At 41.7% G+C, this 27361-nt stretch overlaps 1 protein-coding gene across 4 annotated transcripts in view; it reads left to right on the top strand.

Moving 5' to 3' along the window:
- DOCK8 (dedicator of cytokinesis 8) overlaps positions 1-27361 on the top strand; it is a 233153-nt gene that overhangs the window by 130988 nt on the left and 74804 nt on the right. For all 4 annotated transcript variants that reach the window (XM_047767727.1, XM_047767728.1, XM_047767730.1 and 1 more), the window contains 8 exons: positions 14314-14431; positions 15876-15946; positions 17010-17148; positions 17781-17882; positions 21238-21333; positions 22086-22320; positions 24487-24651; positions 25888-26057. In XM_047767727.1, the coding sequence (XP_047623683.1) occupies positions 14314-14431; positions 15876-15946; positions 17010-17148; positions 17781-17882; positions 21238-21333; positions 22086-22320; positions 24487-24651; positions 25888-26057 (1096 nt within the window). The remainder of the gene's footprint in view (positions 1-14313; positions 14432-15875; positions 15947-17009; positions 17149-17780; positions 17883-21237; positions 21334-22085; positions 22321-24486; positions 24652-25887; positions 26058-27361) is intronic.

Genomic DNA, 27361 nt, shown 5'->3' with positions numbered 1-27361 from the left:
TTTTAGGAAACTATTTGCAAAGCCTGGAAAAAATGTGCTCCCTCTGTCTCTCAAAAGAACATGCAGGTTGGTTCATGTTAGTCTTCCATGTGACAATTTTGCCTGGGGCTTTTTTTTTTCCACCACACCTGTGGCACGCTGGAGTTCCCAGGCCAGGGATTGAACCTGTGCCACAGCAGTGACAATGTCAGATCCTTAACCTACCTTGTGGGATTTTGAAAAATGCAGCCCAGATTTGGCATCAAAATGGTATCTTTAGGAGTTCCCATAGTAGCTCAGTGGTTAACAAACCTGACTGGCATCCATGAGGACGCAGGTTTGATTCCTGGCCTTGCTCAGTGGGTTAAGGATCTGGCGTTGCTGTGAGCTGTAGTGTAGGTCGCAGATGCAGCTCGGATCCCGCGTTGCTATGGCCCTGGTGTAGGCCGGCAGCTGTAGCTCCAGTTGGACCCCTAGCCTGGGAACCTCCGTACACCACAGGTGCAGCCCTAGAAAATAGAGAAAGACCCCCCCAAAAAAAAAAAGTTATCCTTAAACTTGAATTTTAGGTATTTTATAAAGCCAAATATTATTGAAATGTTTGTTTTGTTTGGAGGAAACTTTCATTGAAAATGTGATGTTTTATGTAAGGAGTAAGTGTTCTTGTGGTAGGTAGTTTTTAGCATTTGTCCTATCTTTTATTTGACCTGTCACGGGCTCTTTAAGAAACATTAATTCAGTTAATAGAATCAAAACTAGAACCAAAAAAATTATTTATATATTTTTTTTAATTCTCAAGTTTTTATACTTTGTAGGTGATAGGATTGACTTCATGAAGGCTGCTTTGATATTAAGAATGTTTTCCGGAGTTCCCGTCGTGGCGCAGTGGTTAACAAATCCGACTAGGAACCATGAGGTTGCAAGTTCGGTTCCTGCCCTTGCTCAATGGGTTAACGATCCGGCGTTGCCGTGAGCTGTGGTGTAGGTTGCAGACGCAGCTCGGATCCCGCGTTGCTGTGGCTCTGGCGTAGGCCAGTGGCCACAGCTCCGACTCGACCCCTGGCCTGGGAACCTCCATATACCGTGGGAGCGTCCCAAAGAAATAGCAAAAAAAAAAAAAAAAAGGATGTTTTCCTAGGGAGTTCCTGTTGCGACTCAGCAGCTATGAACCTAACTAGTATCCATGAGGATGCAGGTTCAATCCCTGGCCTCACTCACTGGGTTAAGGATCCGGTGTTGCCATGAGCTATGGTGTAGGTCGCAGATGCGGTTTGGATCCCACAGCATTGCTGTGGCTGCGGTGTAGGCTGGCAGCTGCAGCTCAAGTCAGCCTCTTAGCCTGGGAACTTCCATATGCTGCAGATGGGGCCCTGAAAAGCAAAAAAAGCAAAAAAAAAAAAAGAATATTTTCCTATAGGTAATCATGATATTATATTCCTTAAACCAGGAATAATAACCCTGAGATACAGTAAGAGGCAGAAATGTTAGAAGGCAAAGCATTTTTTTAAAGGAATCTCATGCTTAAATATCAGCAAATAGGTAATATATGCTGTTTTAAAATGTATATGCTTGTGATAGTTACCACTTGCTGCATAATAGAAACTCTGCAGCACAAAATAACAAACAGTCCTCTCACAGTTTATGTGGGTCATCCAGGTGTGGCTTAGCTGAGTGCCTCTGACTTAAGACTCTCAAAAGGCCACAGTCAGGATGGTACCCAAGGCTGTGATCACCCCAAGGGTCAGCTAGGGGAGGATCCACTTCCATGCTTACTCGTGAAGTTGTTGACAGTATTCAGTTCCTCTTGGATTGTTAAGCTGAGGGCCTTCATTCCTCCCTAGCATTGGCAAGAGGTCTCCTTGAATTCCTTGCTATGTTGGATTCTCGATAGGGCAACTCACAAGAAGGCAGTTGGCATCTTTAGAATAAATGGGGTTGGGGGTAGAAAGAGAAGAGAGAGAGAAGCCAGAGTCTTTTTGTAGCCTAATCTCAAAACTGACCTCCTCGCACTTCTGCTGTATTCTGTTGGTTAGCAGCAAGCCGCTGGGTCCAGTCCATACCCGAGAGGAGGGAGCCACACAGGGTGAGAGTACCAGGAGGCAGGCATCAATGGGAGCTGTCTTCGACGCTGTTACCACTGTTCTTAATCAAGCTACAAAAAGTTGGGATGCTCGTGTTGTGTGACTCTGAAGGAGTGTGGGGAGGGAGGGAGGGAGGAAGGCGATTGAGGGAGGAGGGAGGATTACTTCTGCCCATGCTGAGGACCAGGCTCTCCATGGAGAGTATTCCCATCAGCCTGCTGTATTTCTCAGGCATCTGCAGTACATCTTTCCCTGGTAGAGAATTAACCTTTTCTTGACACATCTTCTAGGGTGAGAAGAGTCCCCACCACCAGCCCTCACTAACCCACACGCCAAAGAAACAAGCCTGCTATACAAGGGAGCATTTTTCTCACCTAGGTTAAAGCAGGTTTCCCAAGTTTCCTTAGATTCACAGTAGCAGGGGGAAAACCCTAAGCTGTATCTATTAAGGCATGAGGTCCTTTATTCTGTTTCTGAGCATGTACCCTTCTACCCCACCATAGATTCACCTCCATAAGCATCTGTTAACTTATATAGATAGCTAAAATCTCTATAAACCCTCTGAGTGAAATGGAAAAAAGTAGCTGTGGAAGGGTGAGTTTTGCAGGATGTCTGAAACATCTCTTACTAAAGAAGTTCCAATATTTGTTCATGTAGAATAAAATACATTCTTATTAAATATTTTCTAGTCATCAAAAAAAAAACAAAAAACAAAAAACACTGAAATAAGGTTCTAGTAACCCCCCTGGGAGCTGGGTCTATTTAACAGATTTATGAGTCCTCCCTAAGTGAGAATCACCAAAATTATCCAGACGACTTAGACCTTAAAACTGCATCATGGGTTCTGTGGTGGTAGTTGGGAGCTGGAAGAACTGTAGGTATTGAATGAATCCTTTGAGTATACTGTCAGTGTCAAGTTGAAGAAAGATCAAAAAAAAAAAAAAAAAAACTGAAAACAGCAACAACCATGGACAGACCATAAATCTAACCTCTTTTAAGAAGGAAATAAACTGGGTAAACCAATTCATACTCAGGTGGACGTGACTGATATATAAAGCACTTATACATTCAGTTTGCTAAGCAGAATTTCAAAAGAATATTTGGTAACATGAACATAATAACCAGTAAAATTTCAACTAGTTCAACAAAGTATCATTTAAAAAAATTTCAAGCCAGGTTGAAGAGAGACTTATTTCTTCCTAAAGTAGTCAGTTTTCCCCAGCATGTTTCAAGTGCTTATATGTGACTCTTTTCAATGGGAATCTGATCTGGATAAGACCTAAGATCACAAACATGCCAGCTTTTCCTTTGGGTCTTTTGCTGTTGAAACCTAGCTGGATTTTTCCTAAACAAATGAGTGGGTTTTAAGAAGAGTTCGGGTGCTTTCACCTGCTTCTGAAGGGTAACATTTGCTTTAGCCCAACCTGGGGTCCTGCTTTATTTCACAGCAATGCTGGCTTTCCCTGCTCTCACTTAAGGGGAACTTTTTATCTATCTCATAAAAATAAGGGGTGGGGATTGATGTAATAGGGAAGGTTCTCTGCAAATATAGGAGCTGTGAGCATTTCATTAGTTCATGTTCAAAGACAAAATCTTAGTAGTTATGATAGTTGTTCTCTAAAAAGACACCCATATTTGATGTTCAAATTGTAGTTCCTCAGTTGAGAAAGCATGGTTTATATCCCCGCCAAAGTCCTTAAAAATGGTGTAATAATAAGTATCAGAGTTTGCTATTGGTTTTTTTTTTTTTTTTCTCTCATTAGTTTCTGTTTTGGAGTGCATTGTTTGTTTGTTTGTTTTGTGTAACAAGACAGGTGAGAGAAAATACTGGGTCATTTATTGCAGTGTTTCCAAACAATTTGGTGACATTTTGTCCCTAGCTTCTTAACTGCCTTTGCTTTCTGTGAGGGTGGGGGGTAGAGGTCCCTGATATTCAGAATACAGTACTGGCATTCCTACAGCACACTGCAGCCTGGCCCACAGAGCACTGAGGTTACTGAGGGGCAAGCTGCTGCTGGTAACAGCATCCCCAGTGCCTCCTTCCAATCTTGTGCCACATCCCAGAGCAGGCAGCCTTGTGCAGACTCTGACTGGTGCCCTGGAACAAGTTTCACATTCCATTTTTCTTGCTTTGATTTCTAAAGATGGAACATTCTTTTCACCCTACACATGAAGGGTTTTCTTTCCATTTCTATGTTTCACTGATTCCTTTTTGAGTCTGTGCTTTGATCTAACCTAAAATATTAGAAATAAGAATAAACATAAATGATGGCATGAGGCCATGGAATGACGAGACAGGACATAGCAAATGTTTTATTTTTGTGCATTTATTTATAAACATTCCCATTCTAAAAAGCATCTGAGGCAGCTTACAGAGATTATCTAACAAGGTATAAAATTTCTAAGTGAAAGGAAAATAAGAAAATCAGTATAAATCTGGGTGAGGTTAATATGCAGAATATAATTGTCAAGGTCCTTGACAATTCCTTTAAAAAGTCAGCTGCATATTTGACTTTGAGCTAACTAGAAGCCAAAAAAAAAAAAAAAAGATTACAGTGAACTATAGGACTCATATATCTGCCAAATTAAAAAGAGGCTAGTTCTGGAATTCCTGTTGTGGCACAGTGGAAATTAATCCAACTAGGAACCATGAGGTTGCTGGTTCGATCCCTGGCCTCACTCAGTGGGTTAAGGATCCTGCGTTGCCATGAGTTGTGGTGTAGGTCACAGATGTGGCTCGGATCCTGTGTTGCTATGGCTGTTGCATAGGCCAGCAGCAACAGCTCTGATTCAACCCCTAGCCTGGGAGCCTCCATATGCCGCAGGTGTAGCCCTTAAAAAAAAAAAAAAAAAGGCCGGTTCTCTTGGATGAGTGATTGTCAAACTTATATGTACATTTGAATCACCTGGGGCATTGGTAAAATGGGGTCCTAGTTCAGCAGGTCTGAGACGCATCCTAACTTGCCACAAGGTGATGCTGATGCTGATTCTGGTACTGCTCCTCTAGGAATATCTTTTGAGTAGCAGAGTCTTAGGTCATCCGTAAGCATTTACAAAGCATGCCCCCACTTAAAATATATAGCCAAATTAGGTTTGAAGATTTCCTAGGCATTTCCAGAATGTATCGAATGTTAAACTCTGAAATTTCTAACTTCATTTGCGCTTGATTATTTAAAACAAACCAAAAACAAACAAAAAAAAAAACCCCACCTCTAACAGAGGGACAGTACTCGCTCTCATTTTTAAACCTTTTAAAAAATTCTTGGAGTTCACTGGTGGCCTAGTGGTTAAGGAATCGATGCTGTCACTACTGTGGCTTGGGTAGCGCTGTGGCTTAGGTTTGATCCCTGGCCTGGGAACTTCCTCTTGCTGCAGGCACATCCAAAAAAAAAAACTTACAGTTTGGGGAAACATCCTTTAGCCCTTCTAAATAATTTAATAAAAGACCACATCATGATGAAGTTCTAGTGAATCTGAATGTTAACCAAAGAGCCTGTTTACTGTTGTTCTTAAAAACTGTAGTGATTATGGGCACTGGGTCTAGTATGATGTTTAGAGCACCTGAATTTGAATTGCACTGTGCCATTGCTAGTTGTGTTACCTTGTGAAAGTTATGCCTTCTCTCTGAGCCTCAGTTTTATTATCTGCTTAATGAGGCTAATAGTAGCCCTGTCATTGGGACTATCAGCTCCTACTACAGTGGTGCCTATACATAGTAAGATTTAAAATTGCTAGGTACTTTTATTATTACATTTAAAATACATTTTGCTGGCAGTAAAATGTGAATGATAAAATCACCTTTTCAGCTGCTCATTTTGCCTAAGTCCCTCAATAATATATCTAGATTTGTAGTTTTCTTTGGAGTGCTTGAATAAAAGATGTCAGTTAACTGTAGGATATTACTGATATTAATAGGCAGTTGAATTTTGTTCTGCTTAAATCAAAGTCTGTGGCTATCACATTAGTAAAAGGAATAAGAGCCACTGTGCTTTTTCTGTAGTTTTCAAATGAGGGAATCCTGTTCATACCATTGGTTTTGCTACCTTTCTGCTTTGGCCAATAGTTCATCAGTAATTTGGCTCTGTCTTTGGAGAAAGGACTAGAGAGGGAGCCCTTTGTGTTTGAAAACATAAGGAAAGAAAAAGAAATTACATTGCCAAAATAGGTTGAAAATGTTTACTTAAAAACTCACAGCGGAGTTCCCGTCGTGGCGCAGTGGTTAACGAATCCGACTAGGAACCATGAGGTTGCGGGTTCAGTCCCTGCCCTTGCTCAGTGGGTGCGTTGCCGTGAGCTGTGGTGTAGGTTGCAGACGAGGTTCGGATCCCGCGTTGCTGTGGCTCTGGCGTAGGCCGGTGGCTACAGCTCCGATTCAACCCCTAGCCTGGGAACCTCCATATGCCGCGGGAGCGGCTCAAGAAATAGCAACAACAACAACAACAACAAAACTCACAGAGCTTCTTATATAGAAAGCTATTTCAATACTGTTGTATCAAGAGAGATACAGTTCCCCCCCCCTTTTTTTGGCTTTTTAGGGCTGCACTCACAGCATATGGAAGTCTCCAGGCTAGGTAGGGGTCAAATTGGAGCTGCAGCTGCCATCCTACACCACAGCTCACAGCAACACCAGATCCTTAACCCACTGAGCAAGGCCAGGGATCAAACTCGCATCCTCATAGATGCTAGTTGGGTTCATAACCTGCTAGGCCACAATGGTAACTTTGAGATAGGCATTAATTTACTATTGCATCTACCTCAATCCAGTGCATATTGCTAGTGGCCTGCTACGAAACCAATAATTATTCTAGCTGTTTCTATTATTGGAAAATAAATAAAACAGAAAAACCAATTTCTCTGGTGTTTTATTCTTCCCCTCACTCATATCAATAGCCAAGTTCCCTTTAAGACTTCCCTAAGCCCAGAGCACTTGGCTACATGTCAATTAAGACATATTAAAACACGGAGTTTCTGTTGTGGTGCAGCTGATACGAACCCAACTAGTATCCATGAGGATGCTAGTTCAGTCCTTGGCCTCTCTTAGTGGGTTAAGGATCTGGCGTTGCTGAAAGCTGTGGTGTAGGTCACAGATGAGGCTCAGATCCCATGTTGCTGTGGCTGTGGTGTAGGCTGGCAGTGTAACTCCAATTCAACCCCTAGCCTATGAAATTCCATATGTCACACCAGTGGCCCTAAAAGCAAAATAAATAAATAAGTAAAATGAACCCACTCCCTTATTTATTACATCTACCCTATGTATAATTTTATAAAAATCTGCATGATGGAAGGGGGCAGATTTTTCCCCCTGTAAATTAAACTCAGTAGCATTACTGTTGACTAATTGACAAAATGTTGCATTTGGTAAGCATTTAATTTAAAATTCATTAATTTTGTCATTGAGGTTTTACTTTTCATATTTTGAAACTAGTCATTTTTAAAGATCTCAGACATTTTCGTGGAATCCCAAGATGTTTGTCAATCTTAGGCTCTGTACCCATCATCCTGAGAGAAGATGACAACCCTACCCTCATCCCAGGCCCAGCTGAGGGTGAGGAATCATCCAAGGCCCGTGACCTTGTGAGGAAGTGGATTTCAGTGACTAGAAGACACTGGAGGGGTGCCCCTCAAAAGGAACATTTTGCCATTTTCTGGGAGGCTGTGAGAGAGAAAGATGGGGAGGGTGTATCAGAAAGACACATAGAGGAAGAAATATTAAGAGACACTGAAAGAGAGGTAGAAACACACACAGATTAAATATGATGAGTGTGCCACAAGAGATTCAGAGAGACATAGATAAATGGAAAGGTGGAGGAAGAAACCCGGAGAAATTGATCCATTCTGTAAGTAACGTATTTTAAGATCCCACAGCCCTGCAGAGTGTTTACATTTGTGTTAGTCCATTCAGCAGTTTCACACAATCTTGATAGGAAGAGAGTCTTCATTTGTATCACATTTGCAATTTACAGTGTTTCTTCAGTATCATTGCATTTGAGACTTCTGCCTTTTTATTGCAGGTGAGGAAACTGACTTGTCCATCTCCTATTTGTAGAACATTCTGTGGTTTTTTTAAAGGACATTCTCACCCCAAATCTTATCTGGTGGGGTCACTAATCATAGGTCCCCATACAAGCCCATCTTCCTTGGTATAAAAGCACCTTAGTTTACAGGCATTACTGATGCTCAAAAGACCTAATAATTTTTTTCTCCTTTTTTTTTAAACAAAAGAAAATATTTGATATTACTGCTTTGTTACAGGTTCTACTCTGAAATTACAGAAAGCCAAAATTGACACCAATTCCATCACAAAATGAAATTACCTTTTTCATTTCCTCATATCATCTTTTAGCCCTTCTCCTTTATACATATTCAATTGATGAATATTTATAGCCCTCTCACACGTAATGTTTTACATTCTGAATTTTCACTCCACATTATGCAATGCGTATAAACCATTTAGCTCACTTCCGTCTCACTTTCAAAGAGACATATCAGATGCCAAGGATTGTTTAACCCTGAACAACTGTAGTTAATCCTTTGGCTCTCTTTGGAATTTCCAAGGCCCTGGAATATTCTCAGAGTATAGAAGGCTAGTTTTTGGCTTCATGGCATGACTGAGTTGTCCTTTATATACTCCTTGGCAAGTGTGGCCATGAGTGACACAGATTTTTTTTTTTTTTTTTTTAGGGCTGCACCCATGGCACATGGGGGGTTCCCAGGCTAGGGGTCGAATCGGGGGTACTGCTGCTGGCCTACACCACAGCTCACTGCAATGCCACATCCTTAACCCACTGAGCGAGGCCAGGGATGGAACCCACAACCTCATGGTTCCTAGTTGGATTCGTTTCCACTGTGCCACAAGGGGAACTCTGAACATTGAAAATTTTAAAAGAGCACTTACAATAGATTGTTTTTTGTTTGGCTGCACTGGCGGCATATGGAATTACCTGGGCCAGGGATCAAATCTGAGCCACAGCTGCGACCTTTACCACATATGTGGCAACACCAGATCCTTAACCCACTGCACCTGGCTGGGGATCAAACCTGCATTTCCATAGCAGCCTGAGCCACCACAGTCAGATTCTTACCCACTGCACCACAGCGGGAACTCCTAAAACAGATTTTTTTAATGAATGCGTAAGTAAATTTAACAAAATATATATAAGCAACAGCCACGGATGAATCTCATAAACATTATACCAAATGAATGAAGGCAGATGCATTTGAGACTTCTGTATGATTCCAACTATGTGAAACTCTGGAATAGAAACTCTAATCTTGGCATTCCTGTTCATCTGTACTTCCATGTGCCACAGGTACGGCCCTAAAAAGACAAAAAATAAAATAAAATAAAATGGCATCATGGCAACACTGGATCCTTAACCCACTGAGCGAGGCTAGGGATCGAACCCACATCCTCATGGATCCTAGTCAGGTTCTATTTGTTTCCTTGCACTGGCTAAAGGATAAATGAAACTGAGGAGAAGCCAAACTGTTGCTTAGATAGCTTTGAAAGGTTTCAAGTTCCCTTGCATCAACCTGTTTTCAGCAAAAGAAATAGAGGATGGTCCCAAGACAGTAAAGAGCAGAGAGAGTTTGGTCAACAGTGGGATTTAAGAATGACCACATTCAGGAGTTCCCGTCGTGGCACAGTGGTTAACGAATCCGACTAGGAACCATGAGGTTGCGGGTTCGGTCCCTGCCCTTGCTCAGTGGGTTAACGATCCGGCGTTGCCGTGAGCTGTGGTGTAGGTTGCAGACGCGGCTCAGATCCCGCGTTGCTGTGGCTCTGGCGTAGGCCGGTGGCTACAGCTCCGATTCAACCCCTAGCCTGGGAACCTCCATATGCCGTGGGAGCAGCCCAAGAAATAGCAACAACAACAACAAAAAGACAAGAGACAAAAAAAAAAAAGAATGACCACATTCCACATGTTAACCTCTAACTTCCTGAGCTGCCCAATCACAGCAGCTTAAAATTAAGCTGAGAGGCAGGAGTTCCCTGGTGGCTTAGTGGTTAGGTCAGTGCTTTCACTGCTGCGGCCCAAGTTCAGTCCCTGGTCTGGAAACTGAGATCCCGCATCAAGCCAGTGCATGATCTCAGTGGCAGTTATATACATATAACATTTATATGTATGTAAATAAGTTGGGGGCTGTTGCTAAATTAATGGAAAGAATCTGGAATATCCAAAATAGTTCACAATCAGGAAAAACCATCTGAAGTGGCTCTGGAAAGAAAATTGTTGATGACTACCAAATGTCCTGCTCTGTGTTATAATGCATCTGACTGAAAAGAAGTGTTTTGTCCACATTTGGGCAAAGATGAGATTATAGTAAATGCCCTGCGTTTACACTGGACCTGTAGTTACTAAAGAAATTTTCAAAATAACTTTGCTATGACAAGGGGTTCCTATTTCATCTATGGGCTATCTTTTAAAAAGTCACTAGATAACATAATTCTTAGGATTTTTCTCTAGCTAACATGAGGCATTTAATTTACCACGTGTAAAGCGTATGATCCAGAGTTCCTGTCATGGCTCAGGGGTTAATGAACCAGACTAGTAACCATGAGGACTCAGGTTTGATCCCTGGCCTTACTCAGTGGATTAAAGATCCGGCATTGCCCTGAGCTGTGGTGTAGTTCACATATTCGGCTCTGATCCCGCATTGCTGCGGCTGTGGTGTAGGCTGGCCCCTGTAGCTCCGACTTGACCCCTAGCCTGGGAACTTCCATATGCCACAGGTGTAGTCCTAAAAAGACAAAATAAAAAAAATAAAAACTATATATGATCTTCTTTTCATTTGTTGATAATGACTCTTATCTGGTTTAGGCCTTACGGATTACTGACCATGCAGGCAGTTCTTCCCTTCTAAGAGAAGACATTATTTTCTTGTATCCAAAAAAATCATGCAGATTTAACAAAATATCACTTAGCATTCTTGCCAGTAAGAAATATGATGATCTTTGGGAAATGCATCTTCTTAAGAAAAATTCTTTGGCAGCGTCATTGAACCTTCCCTGGGAGTCAGCTTTCTGGCCTGCGAAAAGGGATGTTGGGCTAAATTCTCCTGAAGTTTTCTTTCTGCTCTGTACTCTGTGAAGAGAGCAGTGGTGATAATAGTTAATGGAAGGGTCAGCAACCCCTTAGGAAGCGATGTGCAACATTGCTGGCCACTGTTAGAGGATGTGGGGGGCCGGTGGGTGGCGCCCCTGTGTTGAGATGTAGGAGAGAAGTGTGGTGACAGCTGACTTGCTTATCCAGTCTGGCAGGGCTACTAGTGCTGTGATGTATGCAGACCCTTTCATCCTGCTGCTTCAAAGCATTTTTACAAACGCTGGCTCATTATTTCTTCAAGCACAACACAAAGAAAGGTTGATTGGTGTCCTTTCAATTAATTCAAAGAGGAAGAAACGGAACTTTATAGAACTAAAAGAGATTCTTCAGAAGTATACTGCAGTGCAGAGGGGCATGATATATAAAGTGTGCATCACAATTTTATGATTTTTTTTTAAAAAGGAAATGATTTAGTGCTTATTTTCAGAGACTGAAATTATGGCACAGTTTGTAAAATGGAATATCATGCAGCCATTAAAATCATCTTTATTAAGAATATTTAATCATACTGGGAAAATGGTCATAACTGAACAACAATAAATGACATAAAAAATAAGATAAAGTTTTGTATATAAAAATGTTTGATAAAAAAGTTTAAGGTACAGAGGGAAAAACACTAGAAGGAAATATGCTAGTTTTAGCAGTGCTTTTGCAATGGGATATCAAATGGTTGCTATTTTATTCTTTCTACTTTTCCGTACTTTTTGAGTATTCAAGATTGAAAAAAGTATGCATACTGTTTTCATAATCATATATTACTTCCCTAATCATATGTATGCATGATCATCATATAATTCTATAAGAGAGGGAATATGTGAGCAGAATGGACTAGTAAGGAGAATGGCAGGAAAACCATCTTTGAGGATCTGACATGTGAGCTAAAACCCAAGAGAGGAGAAGGAATCAGTCACTTGGAGAACTGAGAGAAGCTCTTCTGGGCAGAGAGAATGGCCAGTACCCATGTGAGTGTGACCCCAGTAGGTAGCATTGACTATATCTATTAAAGACAGGATATTGGCCAGATAGAGTTGTATAGATCTATAATGCAAAATGCACATGTATAGATCTGTTGTTCTCAAATGGGTGTGATTTTTACCCCACCTGGGAATACCTGGCAATGTCTGGAGATATTTTTCATTGTCACAACTGAGCAGGAGGAGATACTAGTAACATCTAGTGGGTAGAAGCCAGGGAGGCTGCTGAACATCCTACAGTGCACAGGACAGCCCCTCAACACAGAACTGGCCAGGCTAAAATGTCAGGAGGGGTGAGGCTGAAAAACCTTGCCTGGTATCAATTAATATGCAAATCCTTGTAAAATATTTCGAGGACCTATATTCACAGAGGGGAAATATGGTGACCTGGCCCTCCTTCTTGTCACTACTCTCCTGGTTTCCTAGTTCACACAAAGGTCGATTTGTCATCCTGAACCCTTTGGGGCTAGAAGGTGTCTGCTTGGAGAGAGTGTGTTACGTAGGAGTTAGAACAGTGGACCAGGAGTGAGGAAGACATTTTCCCAAAGAACATGACACCAACTAAATTGGATCAGCCTTTGGCGTACTGTTGATGCAACTGTTAACAGGATCCAGACAATCAAGGCAAACTTGTGTCTGAGAGATGGCATGAACAACACAATCTGAAAAATCCATTTCTTATCATTTTATTTAATGGTAGTCTTCTTTTTCTTTCTTTCTTCCTTCCTGTCTGTCTGTTCGTTCTTTCTTTCTTTCTTTCTTTCTTTCTTTTTTTTTTTTTTTGTGAAATCCTTAATCCACTGCACCACCAGGGGAACTCCAATTCCAGAGGGAGTCTTCTGAGGGAATATAGCTGAAATAAGATTAAGACCACGACTCTGGAGCCAGAGTGCCTAATTTCAGTTCTTGACTGCCATTTCCTAATTGTATATCCTTTTTCCACTCATTTTTGACAAACGCATGATGCCATGAAAATAGTGTGTACCTATAGGATAATTATGAGAATTAAACTAATAAATATGAAGCATTTGAAACATTGCCTGACTTAGGATGAGTACTATATAAATATCAGTATCACTATTGTTTCTTTAAATCAGGAATATGATTCATTGAAAGTATATACATTCATTCTTTTATTCAAGAAATATATATATTTTTTAGCACCTACTAGGTCCCAGGCACTATTCTAGCTACTAAAGATCCATCAGTGAATCAAAAACATCAGACAAAAATCCATGCCCTTATGGAGCTTACCTTTTAGTGAATTATACTAGTAGCAATGCAAATAGAAAGAAAAATAAAATAAAAGGATAGTCAGCTTAGTACATGTCCTATAGTTGTTGAATGGGTGGATATATTATTCATAGTGTGTTGTGTTATTGTTACCCAACTAATTGGGCTTGGAAGTTTGAGCTATCATCTTGGATAAGAAAAGAAAGTTAAACCAATACAGAATGTCATGCCAATGAGAAATTGAACCTACTAAGTAAACATTAGAAAGGAAAAAGAGAAAAAGGAGAAAGGAAATTAGGCCATCGTCTAGGGCCATGAGTTTTGTTTCATGTGACCTGAACATTTTTTGCTTTCTTTTCTTTGTGTCAGACATAGAGTTACCCTAGGGAGATATCCACATTCCAAGACAGTAAGACTTTCTCGGCAGCAGCAGACACCATTTATGTGCAGCAAAACAGAGAACAAGATTGGTTATTATCAGATGACCACAGCCAAAGAGGAAGAATCAACAGTAAACTCACTCACTCTCCAAAAACCATTCACGTCTGAAAGAGTAAACTCCTTCAGAACCTCATGAGTGCAGGCTTCAGCATTCCCTGAAGAGCTTGGTTAAAACAAACTCTGGGAGTTCCCACTGTGGCTCAGTGGTAACAACCAAACTAGTATCCATTAGGATGTAGGTTTGATCCCTGCCCTTGCTCAGTGGGTTAAGGATCCAGTATTGCCATGAGCTGTGGTGTAGGTCATAGACATGGCTTGGATCCCTCATTGCTATTGCTGTGGTATAGACCAGCAATTGTAGCTCTGATTGGACCCCTAGCCTGGGAACCTCCATATACCACAGTTGTGGCCCTAAAAAGACAAATAAATAAGATACTTAAAATAAAATAAAATAAGCTCTGGACTTTACTGATTGGTTCCTCATCTTTACTCTTGCAGAAACCTCCTCTATGTATATCCCCAGAGACTGAACTTTGCTAACAAACTTGCATCTGCTCGGAACATCACAATCAAGATCCAGTTTATGTGTGGAGAGGACGCCAGCAATGCTATGCCGGTAACGAGGGAAATAAACCCTTGCCTCAAACCAGGGTGGGCTTGAACTTCCCTAGTCAGGGGACACAGACAGAATCCAGGGCTCATCAGCATATGGTGTGTGTCTGCTCAGGCCAACACCAGTGAGCATGTGCAGAGGCCCGCCCTATCCACTACTGGTCCCAGGATACTGATGGGGAAGCAGGGTCAGGCTACATCCAAAGTCTCTTTCCCAGCTGATTCCACAGGGAGCTATGAAATTTGGAAATGCAGGTCATTTTAGAGGACTGAAAAATATCCACACCACCCTCATAGCATAAGTAGAGAGACAGACCCAGAGTGTCAGCTGTGTTTGCTGTGCTTCCACATGGGCCCTGCAAACACAGCTACCCAAGCCCCAGACCACATCTAGAGATAAATAGAAAGTACTGCCTAGAAATAGTAAACACATGCCAACTCAGCACCTTTTAGCAATGGTTCTTCATCCTGAGATAAAATATAAAATCAAATAGTAAATATAGAATGCAGTGTTAAGGACCCCCAAATGCCAGAATTTTTATTTTTTTAACCTTCTGCCAATCAATGAGATGGGTGATTAGCTATTTTTATTTTATTTAGGTTGCAGATTTCAGTTAATATATCTTTCTACCAAAGTCATTTTTTTTCCAGTACTCCCATTCTTCAAATATTTACATTATTAAAACCATCTTTTTAATGTCCCACCTACCTTCCCAATGCAAGTTATCTTCCTGCAGTGGTTGTGGGAAAGAAATCCTAGAGGAAGGTTCCCCTGGTTCTCTCTGTTCTTACCCTGGCAAGTCCATCAGGATGCCAGGTACAGCCGTGCAGATGCTGGCGATCACCAGGATACCAAGCCAAGGACTTACAGGGGCCAAACCCCAGCCTGTTCACCAGTCACCAAGCCCTGGGACCTGGCTTGGGCATAAGTGCATCTAGTAGGAAGGGCTCCTTTTTTCTTTTTTTTCTTTTTTCTTATTTACCTGAAGGGGAGTCCGCTTGTGAAATCATGTGCCTTTAAGGCCAACGCAGACCCAAAGAGGTGACTTTTTCTAAATAACATAAACATGTGGCCAGGGAAGGTCCTTGATGACCCAAGTGGTCAGGAAAAAGAGGCTGGGAAAAGAGGCTGGACCAGCGAGGGACCTCTCACCAAAGGAAAAACTAAGTGGCGTTGCCCCATGGTACAGCCCGCTAGGCAGAGAGGGCTCTGGCTCTCCAGTCACAAGCCTCTGGCCTTGGTCACTGATACAGGCCCGGGGCCTCAGCCTACCCTTCGTAGCTTGTTCTTCTACATCAGTGTGTAGCTGGGCCATGTGTAGAACCCTGCATTCTTAATTTACAGAACACAGCTCTGTGAGACCAGAAGTTCCTATTGGGCTGATGATTGTTGGTTTGCCTTACCCAAATATCCCTGTTAACTTGGCCCTTTCTATACTGGCGGACAGGTCATCTTTGGAAAATCCAACGGGCCTGAATTTCTGCAGGAAGTGTACACAGCCATTACATACCATAACAAGTAAGTATCCTTCAGAGTTCTAAACATATGCCAAGGTCATTTCATTACTGCCTGGGTTTTCTGAATCCCCTAGGTGATTCCTCCCCACGGTTTTTATAATTCATGGATTGAGGGAGAGGAAATACCTGACTCTATGTTGGAGATGCACCATGTTTGCCGATAACTGTGATCTGGAGAAGAAGATGTCTTCAGGAACCTAATACTGTTTTGACTTTTCTGGAGCCTTCTATTCTAGTGTGATGCAGAGAGTATTTATGGTGTTTCCTAAAGAAACAAACTTCTTGACCGGAGGGGCCAGAAACAAGAACCCGCCCTCCTTGCTCTGACTCTTGTCTTCTGTGTACCACTGCACACCCACACCATTATCTACTTCAGTAGGATTTAAATTGACCAAAGAAGAAGGGAAATACTCATTTTTAGGCGGATAAACTGAGTCAAAGATTAACATCTAAACTGCTACTCACAATTCCAGGTAGGACATCAGGACAGGGTCAGACAGACTTAAGTTTGATCCTGGCCTGATAACCTTGGCCTGTTTAAGTACTTCTCTGAACCCACCCTCTTGGACTGGGATGAGGATGAGAGGAGTAATGTCCACAAAGCCCTTAGGAAACTGCCTGGGACATCCTAATTCAGCAAAATCCGGTTCCCTTTCCTTCCTGCATCCTTCATTTGTTTCTCCCAAATCCTTTGATAAGTGCCGGCCGTGTGCCAGTCCCTGTTCTTGGGGTGGAGATAGAAAAGGAGGTCACAGCAGGACTCAGGCTTCATCCCCTGTTCAGATTAAGTTGTTGGGTTTTTCCACTGCATGCAGGGATTTTTTTTTTTTTTTTCCTCACAAAGCTTTTAGTTTGTGTGCAGCCTTATGTAAGTGAAGTGTATCCAGTGACATAAGCTTGATCCCAAAGACGTTTGGCTTAGGAACAGACTGCTGCAAAATGAAAAGCAAAACACCTGGCAGGAGAATTCTGAGGGGCAAAGGGTCTCTGGCGTTACAATTTATAGTCAGAGAAGCCATCCTTCTTGCTGAGAGTTATTCGTATATAATGTACTTTTGAAACAGGTCTCCTGACTTCTACGAAGAAGTGAAAATTAAGCTCCCTGCTAAGCTCACAGTAAATCACCACCTCCTGTTCACCTTCTATCATATCAGCTGTCAGCAGAAGCAAGGAAACTCCGTAGAAAGTCTCCTGGGATATACAGTGAGTTGTTTTCAACTTACAGATTGGTGGTTGGTGCATCTAAGGTCCCTGCAGAGATTAGCAACTAATTCCTACTCACTTGCTTTTTTTTTTTCCTGTCAGAAGTAGCAAAATGTGCCAAACCAGATGACAGCAAAGAGCAGAGATGACTTGACTTAGCAAAAGACAGTTTCAGGAATGGAAGGTTGTGGGTGATAGATATTGAAAGTATTTATTTATACTTTTATTTATTTATTTATTTATAAAAAAAAGCATTACAATAAAATATTTCCAAATTTTATATATATGCTTCATATGAAAATAACTCTTTTCTCCCCAAAGGGAAAAAGTTATTTCTTCAAAATATATAAAAGGTAAAATAAATATTGATATTGTTCAGGCACACACAAACATTGGCCATAAAGAAAAATGCTACTACCTTGGCTCTAAAAGCAGTGAATCATTGATATTACCAGCTCAGGAGCTCTCAGGGAATTTAAAATGCAAAGAACTTGATAGAAATTACTGCCCAAAAGAACCCTGGTCAATATCTAATCATCCTTTAGTTGCATTTGATTATTGTGAGCTAGATAAATTGCTAGAATTATATGCTGTAATAAATACCATTTTATTCTTTACATCATCTGTTTCAGTGGCTGCCAATTCTCTTAAATGAACGTCTTCAAACTGGATCCTACTGTCTCCCCGTTGCCTTGGAAAAGCTGCCACCCAACTACTCTATGCATTCTGCAGAGGTAACTAACCAGCTGGCCATCAGCTGTTTCCTGTCCAGCCATGGTCTTGGACCACCTTTCCAGACCCACTTCCCATTCCCTTTTACACATAACCAAGGATGCTCAGCATGTTTTGGGGAGCAGTCATCTGTCAGGATATGATGTTTTCTAAGAGTATGCAGTTCTGAGAGGATGGCCTTGAGATCTTGTTCATTTAGATTATCACCAACTCAGAATGTTTGGTAAATACAGCCTGTACCTAGGCAGCATAACCTCATATTATCTACAACTAAAGAATTTACAAAATAATGTATTTTTTAATGATTTTTATTTTTTCCATTATAGTTGGTTTACAGTGTTCTGTCAGTTTCCTACTGTATAGCAAAGTGACCCAGTCATGCATACATATATACATTCTTTTTCTCATATTATCCTCCATCATGCTCCATCACAAGTGACTAGATATATTACCCTGTGCTATACAGCAGGATCTCATTGCTTATCCATTCCAAATGCAGTAGTTTGCATCTATTAACTCCAGATTCCCAGTCCATTCTACTTCCTCCCACTTCCCCTTGTTAACCACGAGTCTCTTCTCCAAGTCCATGAGTTTCTTTTCTGTGGAGAGGTTCATTTGTGCCATGTATTAGATTTTAGATATAAGTGATATCATATGGTATTTGTCTTTCTCTTTCTTACTTACTTCATTTAGTATGAGAGTCTCTAGTCCCATCCATGTTGCTGCAAATGACATATGACCCAGCAGTCCCACTCTTGGGCATATATCCAGACAAAACTTTCCTTGAAAAAGATACATGCACTCCTATGTTCATTGCAGCACTATTCACAATAGCAAAGACATGAAAATCTAAATGTTCATCGACAGATGAATGGATTAAGAAGATGTGGTATACATACACAGTGGAATACTACTTAGGCATAAAGAAGAAAAGAATAATGTATTTTAAAAGGGAAGGCAAATAGAGCCCACTTGCATTAACAACTGCTCTCGACATCAATCCTTATAAAAGGTTCCCACACCAGATTCCGTCACTTTTCCTTTGGGTCAATTGTCATAGTCCCCAGGTGGATATTGGGCTTATTATTCCTCTAAAGACCTGATGTCCATAGTCTTTCGCTCCTCCTGTTTTCTGCACTGCCTCTTGCCTATCCACTCCGCTGCTGTCCATCCATTTAAAGAGAACCCATTGACCGCCCCCCTCCATTCTGACTGCACCAGCTCTCATGCTTCTCAGTCTGGTTAGTGTAGGTTTACATCAGGTATTATTTTGAAGCAAATCCCAGACATCATATCATTTCATTTCTAAATATTTTAGTATGTACCTTAAAGGGTAAGGGCTCTTTTTATTAACCATTGCAATACCTTTGTCATTTCTTAAAAATTAGTAATAGCTTCTTAATATCTTTAAATATCCAGTCAGTGATCAAATTTCCAATGATCTGATTAATGTCAGGTTTTTTTTTTCCCACAGCTGTTTATGGATCAAGATCCAAATAATGTCCATATGTTTCTATTGATTGACATATCTATTGATTGACAAGACTATAGGTCTCCCTTCATCTCTTTTGTTTTCCTTGTAAATTTCAAGTTGAAGAATTTCCCAGGAATTTGAATTTTGTTACAACTTTTATAGTCAATTTTCTTCCTTACTCTGACTACCCACTCCCCATCCCCAGACTATTCCATTTTATTTTATTTTTTTCCTGGAGAGGAGAGGGAATCTTCCTTTGCCCTGGGCCACAGGCCTTAGATCAAACTATTCTCCAAAAAAACATGTAAGGTCAACCTGAGTATGTTCCCAGAGATTTCCTGATTATTCTTCATGATTTGAACACAAAGTCCCTTATTTAAGCCCTCAAAACCACCTTTCATCATCAAGCTGCACATTCTAATGTTCTAGAATGCCCAATTTTCTCCTTAATGCTGCTGAACAAAGCTGGGTTTAGAGACAAATCTCTATCCCAAAATCCAGATTTTGCCATGCCCTAGCTGTGTGAACACAGGTGAATTTCTTACCCTCTCTGAGTCTCAGAAGATGAAACCTAGTCCATACCTGCCTATAAAGTTGCTATGAATATTAAATGAGGTAATACTTATCAAGCAATAATTCAATGCTTAAGTAAATATTAGTTCCTTTTCCCTACTTGCTCTAAACTATCTTTATTGCTATGCCTCAGCTTCTCCTAATATCCAGTAGAATTGCCACTAACCACGTGAGGCTGTTTAAAATGTGGCTAGTCCAAACTGAGATGTGCTATTAGTATAAAATACAAACTGAATCTCAAAGACTTAGTAGAGGAAAAAGAATGTAAAATATTGCATTCATAATTTTCCATATTGGTTACATGTTGGAACAATCTTTAGGCTATATTGGGTTCAACAAAACATAGTATTAAAATTATTATCACGTGTTTTTAAAAATTTTTTAAATATGGCCACTAGAAAATTTTAAGTGACGTTGATGGCTCACATTTATATTTTTAGTGGTGCACACTGCTTTAGATTGCTGCAAACGCCAGTGTTCCCAGGAGCATGACGTATTAGTGATAAGTGGTAGATCCCAGTGGAATTTGTTCATGCTGGAGACTGTCTTCCCTTCCAAGGTCATAGTCGCTCATCTGCTCCAGGTGCCAGGCTAGGATGCAAGACCAATGTCTTTATATCATCCAGTTCTCAAAAGACCTTAGAAATCAGGCTTTCACATGAAATTTTCTGACTTTCAAATACCGGCAACTAATTCAACAAAGTTTCTAATGGTGGGCCAAACAGCACTTGTTTGTAGACTGTATCCAGCTTTGGGGCCTAGTTGGTGACTCTGTCTGAGATAGTTCCCCTGGATATGTCCTACCCTCGCAGGTTCAGCTTCCTTCTGTTAAAATGCATGAAACACGAAACCCACCGCGGCATAGGCTGGCAGCTGTAGCTATGATTCGACCCCTAGCCTGGGAACCTCCATATGCTGCGAGTGCAGCCCTCAAAAGACAAAAAAAAGATATTCCACGCTTTGTCCTGACATTCCTGTTTAATAGAGAAATCATTGGGATATTACTTTTTAAATTCCTAGATTACAAATGCTGAATGGAAGCTTAAATTAAATCCCTCAATTCTAACCCCTCCTTTCAGCATGAGAAAACAAAGGCCCAGAGAGTTTCACTGGCCAAAGTAAAAATAATTATTTAAGTGTAGAACTGAACTTGAATCCAAGGCTCCTAACTCTAAGACCAGTTATATTCATTTTCCAGGGAGTTTTATATTTGTTTAACCCGGCCAGCTTCTGTCAAATCACTTTGCTGTGCTTGTAAGTAATCAGAAAAGAGAATCTAATTGCTAATTTTTTTTTTTCCTTTGACACAGAAAGTCCCTTCACAGAATCCTCCCATTAAGTGGGCTGAAGGACATAAGGGAGTATTCAATATTGAAGTGCAAGCTGTTTCTTCTGTTCACACCCAGGTAAGGAACATCAGGGTCAAGTTCAAATTAGAGCAGGAGGGTAATAGTGAAAATGGGGTCCATTAGAAGCAGAGAAAGTGCTAAGGACAGGTCAACAAAAGATCAATGAAAATCTTTGTGCATGGATAAAACAAAAGAAGGGAAAAAACCTTTTAGTTCCTTATGGGAAATTGCAAACCTATTAGGTTTATTTGCTGTTTAAATAGAAAGACCTTATAAAAATGTTGAGCACCTTTGGAACTAGGAACCCGGTACCCTCACTGTTGACTGAAAAGTTTTGTGGGGAGACTTCATTTAAGCAATTTCTTACTGTTGCATTAACGTTAAACATTTTCTTGTCATTTTCCTCTGTAATTCTGTCATTTCTACAGAATTTTCCTTTTTTTTTTTTAGTTCTACTTTCCCTCCTTTTCCTGCCACTGTCTGTGCTTCGAATCTGCTTATTTAGACCAGTGTTGTTTGCCTGGTAATGCTTGCCTCTGCTTACAGAACACATCAGAGTCCAAATTATTTTCTCTTCAGTTATTGAAGGGATAATATTAAAGGACAATTACTGAGAGGTCCTATTTTGTGTACACACTCTATGAAGAAACTTGTAACCTGGTTAACCTGAAACGTCCATGTCTTAGAATCTATGCTCCAAGACACTGGATAAGGGTCTCTGCCTAGAAAGAGCTAGTTGGTTGTGTTTATGATCCCCTGGTGAGCACTGGCGGGGTAATACCCCTGAGGCCTGCCATCTGCCTTCCCAGGACAACCACCTGGAGAAGTTCTTCACCCTCTGTCACTCGCTGGAGAGCCAGGTGAGCTTCCCCATCCGTGTGCTGGACCAGAAGATCAGTGAGTCGGCGCTGGAGCATGAGCTGAGGCTCAGCATCATCTGCCTGAACTCCTCCCGCCTGGAGCCCCTTGTGCTCTTCCTGCACCTGGTGCTGGACAAGCTCTTCCAGCTGTTCGTGCAGCCCATGGTCATCGCTGGCCAAACAGGTAGGAGGCCTGGGGCTGGGAGGAGGCAGGCAGTGCCTTGTCTTATGATGTGATTTTCCAGGAGTCCCAGAAGCAGGGACAATGTGGTCTTCCTGTTGAGGATGTGAGCTGTGGTGTAGGTAGTCACAGACAAGGCTCGGATCCCATGTTGCTGTGGCTGTGGCGTAGACCGGCAGCTGTAGCTCCATTTTGACCACTAGTCTGGGAACTTCCCTATGCCACAGATGTAGCTGTAAAAAGAAAAAAATAAGAGCAGCAGCACAGGACACAAGTCCTCAAAGGGACACAGCTAAATATTGTTGGAGGGAGTGGTGAAAACATCCATCTGGGAGGATGAGGGAGCCCCTCAGGGAGAAGACTGTGATTAGAGATGGCTTTGAAGGAGGGGTCGAGGGAAAGAAGCCACAATGGGGACAGTGAGATGAGATTGGCAAAAGCAGAGAACCAGAGTACCTGGTTCAGGAAAAAAAAAAAAAAAAAAAAGTGTCCAGAGACACTCATCTGGGAATATCAGAAAAGAAGCAGGAGTTCCCGTCGTGGCGCAGTGGTTAACGAATCCGACTAGGAACCATGAGGTTGCGGGTTCGGTCCCTGGCCTTGCTCAGTGGGTTAAGGATCTGGCATTGCTGTGAACTGTGGTGTAGGTTGCAGACGTGGCTAGGATCCCATGTTGCTGTGGCTCTGGCATAGGCCGGCAGATAGCTACAGCTCCGATTCGACCCCTAGCCTGGGAACCTCCATATGCCACAGGAAGCGGCCCTAGAAAAGGCAAAAAGACAAAAAAAAAAGAGAGAGAGAAGGAAATAAGGAATATGCAATATGAGCCAGTGGTTGGGGAGAGAGTAATGAACCTGAGGCCTAGGACCTGGGGGAGCTTTCTGAGCTGGGGCAGAGTGTGACCTCTGAATCCCTGGGTTTGCATTGCATCCTGGAATGCATCTTTCGTGGCTCCACAACTCAAGCCTCCTATATTGTAGGCTAACTTTTCATGAGTGTAGTGACCCCTCTCCAGCTAGATTCCTGCAGAGTGGCCCTCTCTGCCCTCCGTGATTTCCTTCTACCCCACCCCTGCATATTTGCTGCACTGCTTTGGAGTTAGGGAGTATCGACTTGTTCACTAGGCAGAAAGTTCATTCACACGTTTTGAGCCAATATTTGGGAATCCAGGTTGTTGGTTCAGGCAGAATTGGTGGAGACACTTGGTCTCCAAGCATTTGTTCAGAACTTTTTGGTGTCAGGCACCATGGAGGGCAGAGTGGGAAGACAAGAAAGTATGAGGAATGCACTTTGCCTTGGAAAGGCTTCCAGCCTATCAGAGAGACAGAGTTTTCCACTGGACATACCCAAGGACCTTGTGACCTGGTGTCCGTCCCTGTACTGAGTGGTAACAGGGGCCTTGTAGTAGAGATGGGATTGTGCCAGGCATCAAAAGGTTGGTGTGATATTGTGGGTTGAAACAAGGAGAGTTTTCTAGGTGAGGATAATAGCATGAGCAAAATCACAGAGGTGAGAAATAGACACATGATAGGGACAATATAATGATTACCTTAATTTAAGGAACTTGAATTTGAGCAGAAAAGGGTGCCAGGTTGGATAAGTAGGGTGGAGCCAAGCTGTGGAGGGCTTGCAGCTCCTGAACAAGAGAGTATACTGTGAAACATTCGCAGGTCCAGAGAATGATATAATACAGTATGTTCTTAGATTAATCTGTACCCCAAGAATATATGTTATACAATAGCCCATTTCAAACCACAGTGTCTATCAGAATGACCTGGGCATCTTGTTAAAATGCAGATTCTGACTCATAAGGTCTGGGGTGGGGCCTGAGATTCTGCATTTCTCACAAGATCCTAGGTAACACTAAGGATGTCAGTCCAGATCCCACCAAGTAGCACCAACTTACAGCAGGATGTCTGGGCAGGCTCACGTCTTTGTCCTGAAAAACCATAGCACTGGCAGAAGGGGGAAATGTGAAATCATTTGCAATAAGCTGAGCTGACTTGCTAGAGCTTGCTAAAACATATCCCCTGCCCCAGGCTACCACCTTGACCAGCCCAGTTCAGTGGGTCAGTGGTCAGGACTTCTTGACACTGTCCCAAAGAATGTTCCAGCTTGGGTTCATTAAGGATCCCCTGTGGACCACCCGTTTTTCTCTTGGTTCCTCAGCCAACTTCTCCCAGCTTGCCTTCGAGTCCGTGGCAGTCACTGCCAACAGCCTGCACAACAGCAAGGGTCTGGGCAAGGACCAGCATGGGAGGAACTGCCTGCTGGCCTCTTACGTGCACTATGTCTTCCGCCTGCCAGAGCCGCAGAGGGACGTTCCCAAGTCAGGTAATGCTGCCCTGAATGGGGAGTCTGGTGGGCAGGGAGGGCCCCCTCACCCCGATCCCACTGCCACATGATTCAAAATTAAATGAAAAGCCCAAAAGTCAAATTTCATTTTTCAGAATGAACAAAACTTACATGAATGCTGAAATTCATTTTTATTTATTTGTATGTATAATTTTATATATTTATAGTCATATTTATTAAAATTTAGTTCCAAATTTTTCTCTCTTCTTTGTATCTGCCTTCCTCCCTCTTCTGATACTCCAAGCACTTTTTTTTTTTGCCTCTTTGATAATCCCTCATTGATCTTTACCCGGTGAGTAATTTCTGATTCAGTTGAGAATTTTTTTTAAAAGCTGGAGAAGTGACAACAGATGCCTAGGATTCTAGCATAATAGTGATAAAGAAAATAACATATATTCCATAGCAGTGGTGAGCAGTGGCTCCTAAACTTTTCATTACCAAAAAAATAAATCCCTTTTCTTATTTCCCCCAAATTAAACTTCTGAAATAATAATAACTCATTTCTCTACACTATAAAATTATTTACATAGATACTAATCAATCAGAACATCTGGTCAACATGGTATAAAAAGTAGCATCAATAAGTTAACAAAAAAATCCAGGCCCTAACAAAGGAACTTGGCATTTTTATTAGTCCATATAGCTTCATTTCAAGTAAACCTGTTATTTCAGCTGTTTTTAAAAATACTTGTAATATCTCATAGACTCACGTAATCACCTTTGAACACATGTAAGTATTTAAAGGTGAAAAACATTGCTATAGAGTATACACTTATTCTCATAAGATTCAGGGGACTCCTTGGATTATCAAATCTCAGCAATGCAAGGCTTATAAAGCAGCCACCATTTAAATATTAATAAATACAAATATCCGTATTTCCAGCCTGTCTTGAGCAACCAGAACCTTATGGGCAATTTCCCCCTGCAATACAGGCTGGATCCAGGGAGCAAGCTCTGGCATTGGATGACGTCTGTGTTTCCAGTTTACCACAGTCCTCACTGCTCCCTACTGCCTTATACCTCGTCTTTCCCCCGGTGCATTGCTCCCTGGCCTCCCATGGCATTTGATAACAAGCCCTAATTCCTAAGACCTCATCTTAGAATCTGGTGGGTTTCTACTCCATGATCTACCCCATCCCTCTTCAGTTCCTTCTCCTGGCAGTAAGTGACTCTGACCCCCCTTCTGTTGACATGTCTATACCTGGTGGAGTGCAGGCGGCCCCACTGCCCTTCCAGACCCCCGCTACCACACATATGGACGCACATCTGCTGCCGCTGTGAGTTCAAAGCTGCTGCAGGCCCGGGTGATGAGCAGCAGTAACCCAGACCTCGCAGGCACACACTGCACAGCAGACGAGGAAGTCAAGAACATAATGTCTTCAAAGGTAAGGAGACAGCAAACCCTGGGAAGTGACATGGGCCTTCTTATTTTTAACTAACTCTTGGAGAGACAGCACGGAATCAACCACCCCTGCTGCCCACTGAGTTGGTCAAATGCTCTAGTGCTCTGCTTTCAGGTTAAGAATGGTCTTTTGTTTTGAATTGACAGACCCCATTCTGAAAGATGCAGAGGCAAGATTGGCATTTTCTGTCCAGAGTTAGTGAACTCCAGTGGGAAGGTCTTTGAGCATCATTTGTTTTGTCCCATGGAGGTGATGAATAACATAAGTTTTATTTTCAAGGGAAAAAAAAAAGTTAGCTTGAGCCATTTCTGATGCCTGAAAAGTTTGCCTTTTAATTTTGTTTTATTTTATTTTTAATATCTGCCTTTTAGATTCGTTAACATCCGTAGATTGATTACTCCATGGAAGACTCCTAAAGCTCAAAGACAAATTTTATCAACAAAAACTGAGGTCCTGGAGTTCCCATTGTGGCTCAGTGGTTAATGAATCCGACTAGGAACCATGAGGTTGTGGGTTTGATCCCTGGCCTTGCTCAGTGGGTTAAGGATCTGGCGTTGCCATGAGCTGTGGTGTAGGTTGCAGACGCAGCTCCAATCTCTCGTTGCTGTGGCTCTGGTGTAGGCCAGCAACAATAGCTCCGATTGGACCCCTTGCCTGGGAACCTTCCATATACTGCGGGAGCAGCCCTAGAAAAGGCAAAAAGACAAAAAAAAAAAACTGAGGTCCTGAGAGGGCTGGTGACTTGCCCTAAATCGTTTTCCTTTCACAAATCTTTACTTTTTCTCATAAATTTTTATTTTATAAAAGTTTTAGATTTGTAAAATTATTGTCAGTATATAACAGAAAATTATTGGTGCTCAATCCCCAGTTTCCCTGTCATTAACATTTTACATTAGAGTGGCCTGTTTGTCACAGTTAATGAACCAGTATTGATATGTTAGTATTATTAACTAAAGTTTATGTTTTATTCAGATTTCTTCAGTTTTTCCCTAATGTCTTTTTTCTGTTCTAGGACCCTCCCCCAGGATACCACTTATGTAGATATATATATATATGTAGATATATATATATCTATATATATATCTATATATATAGTTTTTTGTCTTTTGAGGGCCACACCGGTGGCATATGGAGGTTCCCAGGCCAGGGGTCGAACCAGAGCTGTATTTGCTGGCCTACACCACAGCCACAGCAACATGAGATCCAAACCGTGTCTGCTACCTACACCACAGCTCATGGCAACGCTGGATCCTTAACCCACTGAGTGAGGCCAGGGATCGAACCCA

Source organism: Phacochoerus africanus, chromosome 2 (assembly GCF_016906955.1).
Source record: "Phacochoerus africanus isolate WHEZ1 chromosome 2, ROS_Pafr_v1, whole genome shotgun sequence".
Taxonomy (NCBI): Eukaryota; Metazoa; Chordata; class Mammalia; order Artiodactyla; family Suidae; genus Phacochoerus; species Phacochoerus africanus.
Note: the sequence above shows the minus strand (reverse complement) of the source record. Positions and strands in the feature narration are given on the sequence as shown.